This window comes from Sycon ciliatum, chromosome 5 (assembly GCF_964019385.1).
Source record: "Sycon ciliatum chromosome 5, ocSycCili1.1, whole genome shotgun sequence".
Lineage (NCBI taxonomy): Eukaryota > Metazoa > Porifera > Calcarea > Leucosolenida > Sycettidae > Sycon > Sycon ciliatum.
In genome coordinates, this window is record NC_088647.1 from 18,139,780 (window position 1) to 18,148,734 (window position 8,955).

Sequence of the window (8,955 nt, forward strand, 5' to 3'; positions counted from 1 at the left end):
TTCAAACTGGAGGGAAAGTGCGGTGTTTGATTTTCCGCAGTGCGCGGACTGCAGCTGAATGATGTAATGTCTAATGAAGGCAGCGCGCCGCGCATCTGGCCCATAGAAAAGAGATCACAGTTGCATACTCTTGGGTTATGGACTCTTGATAGTACTAGTAGTATTAGTAAACTGTAAACAATGGTAAAGGGACGCTGGTCTACCTTGTCTACATCATGGTCTACATGGTCTAGGAGGGCCGAATTTCTTGCACCATGGCAACCAGAAACGCGCACACGAGCCGCGAGAGCCTAGCGATACTATACTCTATAGTCATGTACTATACTATAGCCGGCCACCACGGCGCACTGGCGCGGCACCAGCGCAAAGTAAGTAATTAGTTACCTGGTTACCATGGTTACGGCAAGGAGAGCGAGCGAGACACTTCGCCGGGACCATGGCGACCCAGTAGTGCAGTCTTGAGTAACCATGGTAACAGTTACTTCTTTCGATGATGTCTTTTTCGCTTCTAATAATTCTGCCAGTGCAGTACCAATTGCCTTGAAGACAGAAGACTGCAAGAGCTTATGGACTCTTGCCAGAACTCGTAGCCAGCAGCAATGCCAAGAAGAGCAGGCAGCGTAGCAAAAGCAGTCACAACAACGCAGACGCAATAACATTTTCAGCAGCCGTTCATCTCAGTGCTAGCAGCAAAATACGTAGCACTTTGAATGAGCAGGATTATCGTTCCCAGGACGCAGGAGCAAAGCCCACAGCAGCATTGCCAAAGGCACCAGGTATGATCAATTTGTTTATAATAATATTATGCACAATGGAGTGTGTGTGTGTGTGTGTGTGTGTGTGTGTGTGTGTGTGTGTGTGTGTGTGTGTGTGTGTGTGTGTGTGTGTGTGTGTGTGTGTGTGTGTGTGTCTGAACACTCCGACGAATGCGCCAATGGCACTGGATGGACGGTGAAGCCATAGATTCTATGGAATCATTCACGTATCTTGGCAGTGCCATACACCGCGATGGTTTGTCCTCCCATGACGTCCAGGCCCGCATTGGCAAGGCATCCAAAGCCTTTGGTAGTTTGAAACAAGCCGTGTTCGAGAACCGGTCACTGAGTCTGCAGTGTCGTCGTCGCGTGTATGTTGCCGTGGTGCTCTCTACTCTCCTGTATGGCGCGGAGACCTGGACAACGAAGGCTCCGGACCTACGGCACCTCAACCTCTTCCACCATCAATGTGTCAGATCTATCGTTGGAGTGTCGCGACGGCAGCAATGGGAGACCCACGCAACGTCCACAGCCCATGCAAAGACCCTTGGAGGGCCTGAGGACACTGGTCACATCGTTCGGGAACGCCGTTTGCGCTGGCTTGGACACGTGGTACGGATGGAAGATCACCGGTTGCCGAAGTGTGTTCTCTTCGGTGAACTGCCTGCCCCGCGCCCCGCGCATGGTCCACGCAAGAGGCGGAGGGACGTCATTATGGATGACTTTGCGTCGGTTGATCCACCGGTACCAACATGTGGATGGTACGATGCAACCCAGAACCGTCTGGAGTGGCGTGCCATTGCCCGTCGACCACCCAAGGCACCCTCTGCTGCTGACTACGGTTGCGCCTGCGGCCTCATGTTCCGTCGAAGCGGAGACCTGAAACACCATCAGTCATTCTGTCGTGGACTGGAGAAACAGCAATGCGCTATCATTGCTACGCAATGGGCAAGGTCAAGGTCAAAGTGTGTGTGTGTGTGTGTGTGATGTGTGTGTGTGTGTGTGTGTGTGTGTGTGTGTGTGTGTGTGTGTGTGTGTGTGCGTGCGTGCATGCTGAGGGACTCAACACAAGGCCCAGACATGGTCCCAAGAAACGTTGGAGGGACATCGCCGCTGCTGATCTGAGTGCTCGGTGCGTGACAGGTGACTGGTGCGACTTGGCGCAGGACAGACGAGACTGGCGCCTCATGTGCAATCGTCCCCGGCCGGCTGTGCCAAAGCCTAGAGTGTTCATTTGCGGCTGTGGCAGGGACTTCCGTCGGCCCAACGATCTAACTCGCCACAGGAAATACTGCAACTCCTGATGCTATCATTGCACGGAGCAATGGGCATCCGAAGGTCCAAAGGTGTGTGTGCGTCACATCGTCCGTGAGCGCTACCCTACGTTTGTGGATGCACTCCGTGACATGGACGACTGCTTGCCAATGGTCTTTCTTTTCGCCACACTCCACAGGAGAACCGTGTCAAGCGGAAAGTTGTACAGAAATGTCGTCGTCTATCAGTGGAATTCATGCATTACGTTATGGATTCCAATCGGCTCCGCGGCAAGGTCTTCATCTCTATCAAGGGCCTAATTATACTATCAAGCTGTTGAATGGTGCAATCCCAGCACCACTATCATTGCCTCTGGCGATGGGCGTCAAATGGTCAATGGTGTGTGCGTGTGCGTGCGTGGGTGAGCGCGTGCGCGTTTGTGTGTGTGTGTGTTAACAGACTGGACCTGTAGGCTCTCTGCCAGCTTAGGAAGTTTCGCTCGTGCCAGGCCACCACCATGCTTGTGATACGAGGGTGGCAGATGCAGCGCCTAACAGCGAGGGTGAGGTGGTAACTCTCACAACCAATGCCTCCGCAGGTAAGTACTAGTAAAGCCTCTTGTGCGGGAAAAATGAATTGCACATATCAACAAACAAATTCAAATTCAGTAAAATACTTTGAAGTACAAAAATCAATTTAAATGCTAGTATTTAACACAAAATAAAAAGTATAAATCAACTGGAGCACGAAAAAGAGACAAAAACCCCTAGGTAAAAGAGCCCACAGAAACATCACCGTACTGGCAAAGAACGGCAGCTATTTACAAAGGCCCTATTCCTACGCCTGTATGATACCCGGCACCCTCTGATACGGATAAGTACTAGTTGTTAGTTTGACAGCATGAAACAGTCAAACTAACAACATGTGTGAACTATAACAAGGTTTATCTAATACTAGTATTGTACTGGTATTGAAATAGTGGTTGCGACAAGCATTGGGTTATATAATACATTATGTAGGTAAGTACGAGTAGGGCGTACTAGTAACGTCCGCGTTACAATTTCGAACATTCCTCCGGGAAATCACATTGCCTGGCTTGAGTGCGATCGAAGTGAGTAGCTACATGTATGACTGTGTACTTTGTGGAGTGCGATGGAAGTTCGCTGGTTCCGATGAGATAAACTTTGACCCCGAGGCAACAAAGCAGTACAATGCATAGCAGGCGCATGTGAAGGTTCGTCTGTCGGAATCGCTCCCAAAGGCAAAAGGCAGTGAAAGAACGTGCCCTCTGGAATTGCGTTTAGCGAAGGGCCACAGAGACGGACACAGTTGATATCCACATCAATACCCGTTGCTAAATGCGATCTTTCCAACTGTTGGGTGCAAGTTAGTCCGGCCTGATCTGATATCTTGATTGGCCACTTGTCTATAGTTGATTGCTAGTCAGCTATCAAGCAGGGAAGTGTTCTAAAAATAGTATTTCGCCACTCCTACACACAGCCTGCTTCAACATGCAAAGTGCCAGTGTCCGTATTCAGAAATATGTTGGAAACCAATGCATGCTCGCAAATCATGTGCATTACTTCATCAGTTTGAGGAGATGAAAGGTAGAAAATCCGAAAGTATGTAGGTATTTTGTGTTAATTCGCATATTCTTTTTTTGGTTTTTGTTGTACATACAGAACCGGCACAGGTATCGTGCACACCGGACGTGACCAGGCTGGAGGTGGGCGGCTCAGCAACGGTGACGTGCAACGTAGACGTGGCCCCTCTGACCACCATCAGCACCACGCACTTGCAGGAGCAGCTGCACCACATGTGGCTACGGCGAGAGCCCACGCCTACGGCTACCGCTTCCTGATCCACTTTGAGCGCGTCAACCTGGACCAAAACCGAGAGCACTGCCTGCTGACGGACAGCTTCGGCACCAAGCAGCGCTCGTGCTATCGCATTGAAGTGGCCGCTTAATAAGCCGGTGCACTCGGATCCGCCACCGCAGCCGGTGATCACTAGCGTGGAGAGCACGGACAACGCCGTCACGTACAGCTGGACATTGCTGAGCGACGGCGAGGGCAATGGCGGCGCGCGGACACCGTTCGTTACCGAGGTGTCGGTTGTGAGTCATGACTTCATGTACGGCAAGCGTGTGCTCTCCGGCGAGACTTCCGTCTCGTTCGACAACCTGCAGCCGCACCAGCAGCACCGGATCACGGTTACGACGAAGCGTGGATCGCAGACCCGGTCAAGCCAGAGAACAGTCCTCACAACAAGTAAGTCTTGCCCGAGACTATAGACATCAGCTTACAGCCGAATTATACTGACTTAATAAGTCTGTTTATTGCTTTCCCATACAATAGAAAGTCTACCATAAGCTACAATTTCTATAGCTTTACACTTTTCATGATTCATCCTTTCACTTTGCACTAATACCCAGTTCTGCTTTCTGCGGATGCTTCCATAGGTCTGGATGTCAAATGTCCACCGGTGATTGACGTCGCACTGAAGGCATATGCGTTCTATGCCCACCGGGCACCACCGACGGCGTACAGCATGCGTGCAAAGTGCAACACGACCATTCCAGTAGCCGACGTGCACATCCAGGCACCCGACTTCATCAAGGCGCGTGGAACGAACAGCTCACCGAAGGCCCACAATCACATTCGCCTGTCAAACCGTCGCAACCACCAAGTCATGCCTCTCAAGGATGACCAGCATTGTATACGTGTCGGTGCTGCACAAAAGCAACCGGTGCAGTCGTGCTTCAAACTCAATGTTACCCGTAAGTTCTTTCACACTGAGTGCATGACGATCTCTAGTGGAAATTCTTTTGAACACGCCAGGTTGCATAATTTTAACCATGCTGATTCGCATAGACATCACGTGCCAGTTTCCTGCATACGTATTTGCCTCTGCATATTGTTGAGATTCGCTATAACTCACAAGTTCTCGCATTCTTCTCTGTATTTCACCTGTCCACAGGACCTCTAACAGCAGTAATCCAGGATGTGCTGTGCCGCTTCCGGAACTGTTCGGCAATGGGAGTGTCCACGACGAGCGGTGCGAATTCAGGGACGCGCAGGATCCTAGGCTGCTTCGTCACCGGCTATCCACTGCCGCGCAACGACCAGGTGCAGTGGACGTACGACGGCGAGCAGCTGTCCCCTCGCGCACACGCGTCCTGGGTGCGTCGAGTGCTGGGCTGCCGTGCCATCAAGCACCATGGCGAGGACGTGCGGCTCTGCAAGGTGAAAGTGAGCGCCGCCAGCTTCCTGGGTGTCAACCCGCGCCTGCTTCGGTGCAGTGCACACAACGACCACGGCAACACCGCACAGACCATTGGCACGTCTAGCCTGCTAAACAGAACAGAACTTCATCACAATGTCTAAAGGAATACTTCAGGCAACATTATATACAAGAAATCACCCAATCAGTACTATTTAATCTGAACTAGAATTTTACTATTCCATCATGACATCATCCACAGATCTCTATCGTTAATCCTTCATAAAATATTCCCGGTACCTCACTATCAGGCACTCACGCCACTGATTGGCGTGATCGCATACTTATCTCATGTGTTATGGTTTCAAGAAGTATCCACATAATCATTGTTTCAGCTGTTTTTCCTCCAGTTTGATGAACAGCATAAGCCTTTCAAAACAAGTACTGGCCCGCAAGCTCCGGCCCACAACTCATTTGTAAAATTTGTGACAAAGGATTCCTTGAATAACGATAAGAAAGGATAGTATTGGGATGTTCAGCCAATACAAGTTATTTATTAATGTAGAAGGGAAAGGGACATATGGATAGGAGTTAAGAGTAGTTGTCCAGTGTCTACCACTGTAACTATATACATGAATTGTACTACTTGAAGCATATACAGGCAGAATGTGCAGCAACTAACTGTTAGGCTCACAACTGACAGAGCTCTAAGAAATTCGATGACCTGACTACTAGCTCCAAAACATTTCCGAAGCGCAAACCAACAGCCCTAAAAAGATGGGTGCAGGCTAAAGTCCCGAGACCTGTAAGATACTTGACAAAGCGGTCTAACTACAATTCAAAGCAGTACAGCACCCAACTTGGGTGGCTCAGAGATATTAAAGATAAGTACAGAAGAGGAAGCGTTGTACAGAACCGAACACCAAACCCCTGCAGACTACAGTACTCCTAATGCATAACATTGTACTGGACTAGTTGTCTTCAAAACAAGTAGTTTCACACGACGTACGTTTCGCCGCATGGTTCGAGACGGCTCATCACATGTGTAATTTGAAACTCGGATGTTGAGTCAATAATAATTAGCAGCAAGGAATGGGACAGCTTCTCTCAGCACATCTACACATCCGATCGGCACAGTCATTAGGGACCTTTCGCATTTGCTACGGATCGAATGTCTTTTCCAAATGTACATCCTAATGTTGTTTCCTATTTCACTTTAGTCACGATTTGCCACTGATGATTGTGGCGAGAATACGTTCGGGATACAAACTGTTTTTCTTCCAATGTTTGTGATATGAGCGTATATTGTAGAAGTACTTGTTATGCAATTACTATAATTATTGTCCAAGAGAGGAGAAAGCAAGTAGGCAGCAGCAAAACTATCAAGCTTGGCTTGTAGTTGAAAGAGACACAAGTACTTCGAACTAGCAGCAGCAGCAGCAGCAGCAGCAGGAACTGGAAGGGCTTTGCTCGAGGCAGACTGAGGACGAGTAGAAAGCAAGCAAATGAGGAGTTGGTTTCTGTCCAAAACAATGCTGACTACATCGCGGTGGCCGCTGTTGGTGGATTGGTCCAGCTCATAAAATTATTGGAATTTTGTCATTAAGTCAATTCTTTCTTTCTCACTCCACCGACACTTGCTCATCACTGCCAAGGAGTGTCACAATCCAATACAGGTTACCTGTGACGTTCGGGATGGTTTCTGTGGCGCCCGTTTTCTCGTGTCTACCAGTGAGAGTGTGACGATCATGATCAACTGTGAGATGAATGATGTCACCAGTTTGCCACCGTTGACCAAGGGCTCTTCCGGTGTGGTACTCACCATCACAAAAGCCGTACCAACCAAAACACTGTGCCTTGTCCTGTTGGCAGTGTTCCAGGTTTGGATTACTGGCTGAACAGGCGGAGAGGAAGATATCACCAAGTCTAGTCTTGTCAATCGTCACCTTCAGTGTACTGCTACCAGTACCAGTCACCATAGGTGTGGTACATGCTGATAACCAACTACCACCGGTAGTACTCAGTGTGCGACCATCATTAGTGATTTTCAATCCACTACCACATCGACTGTTATCAAACAGTGGCTGACTGGAAGTACTGGGAGTAGATGTTACTATGAGTTCCTGTGGACTGCCTTGAATGTGCCTGTTGCCGATCATAGCCGATACACTGTAGCTACCAGCTGCCAATCTATCACTTCCAATCTCTACACGGCCAGGTAATGATTCACAGCGAGTACGCACAGATGGAAAGTCGTCCACGTCAAGATTGCATACGGAAATCTCCAGTCCGATGTTGTCGAGTTGATCCTGACTCACACTGCACCCAGGAGAATTGGTAGCACTGGGAGGGTCAGCATCAGGTGATGACGTCATGTCAACAGTAAGTATGACATCATCACGAGTCGTGGCTTTGTCTGGACAATCCAGTACAGCATGATCAGCTACATCCAGTACAGTACCAGACTTGCCAATGTCATTCAGTAGTTGTGTGATGTCAGTGCTGGCAAACACAAGTCCACTGGACACACATGGCACTTTTTCTTCTTCAGCTGTTCGCATCACTTTGTTCAATGACGCGTCGACCCATGTCCATATACGGAGCAGCTCAACATCGTCAGTGAATGACTTCACAATATCCGATGCACTCTCCTCTTGCGATACACAGTCTTGAAGTCGGTTTTGTTGTTCCTCCAATGACAGCATCTTCTTGGATCGCATGTCATCCAGCTCTGCAAGGAGATCATTTTGGCGCTTCTCAACTGCCTCGATCAGCAGTTTGAAGAATTGGTTGACTTTTCCCGACGCCTGCTCTGTTTGGTCATTGAGCTTCTGAATGTTTGTTTGAACATTGCTCAATGCTTGGGCTATGATGCCATCACATGTTGATGTACTGCTGCCAAGCTTATCTGCTAGCATATCGCGAGTCTTTTGACCAGCACTGGCTATATCCAAGACTTGATGATCTTTCTTGTGTGAATGTGCCTGCTTGCACTTTGGACACAGCAACTGGTTACACTGCACGCAGAATCTATTAACGAACTCACTTGTATGCATCACACACCTGTGCTGTGTAGCAGATCTGCTGGTCGATCCTGCAGAGGACAAGGCTCGCTCCACTTGGGACAAAGGCTTGACGGTGTGTCCCTTAGTGGCTTTGAATAATGGATGAGCAGCAGCATGAACATCGCACATTTTCACCTGGCAGTTCTCACACCCGCTGCTGGCTCTGGTGTCATCTCCACACTCTTCACACAAGGGTTTCCCCTGCGTCTCGTCTCCCGCTACAGAATCTCCAGGGACCACAGAATTAGGGAGCGATCGCAATGGCTCGAAACCCACAGGCGGTGGAGTCATGGACAAACATTTCGGACATTTGATTGATCCGTCAAACGAAATACTGTTCTGCAGACAGGGTACGCACAGCGTGTGCAGGCAGGAGACAAATTTTAGAGCTGTGCTCGATGAGCCACAACCGTTGCACTGTAGAGAAGGCATTGCTATCGACTACCAACGACTCACTCAGGACTCAGGTAAAAAGTGCATCTTACTCTTAGGCCACCTAGAATTAATTCGTTGTTTCGGGTCACTTCACTCATCCGTACCAGGGTCGGTCGGTCGGATTTATTTTTTATTTTATTTTTTATTTTGGTAACGGCCATGTGCATACATGTACAGTTGTGCATATCGAATAGCTTCTGTCCATCTAGGCAGTCGATCAAATC

General features: G+C 49.0%; 2 protein-coding genes across 4 annotated transcripts in view; one reads left to right on the forward strand and one right to left on the reverse strand.

The window, feature by feature from the left end:
* The window catches only part of LOC135817913 (uncharacterized), a 68,054-nt gene that overhangs the window by 53,483 nt on the left and 5,616 nt on the right, over positions 1-8,955 (reverse strand). The gene's annotated exons all lie outside the window — the stretch shown is intronic.
* LOC135816855 (uncharacterized) lies at positions 927-5,704 on the forward strand. The gene is made up of 5 exons (XM_065329955.1): positions 927-1,708; positions 3,692-3,735; positions 3,929-4,279; positions 4,471-4,788; positions 4,989-5,704. The coding sequence occupies exons 1-5, from the start codon at positions 927-929 to the stop codon at positions 5,393-5,395; spliced, it is 1,902 nt and encodes a 633-aa protein (XP_065186027.1). The 3' UTR covers positions 5,396-5,704.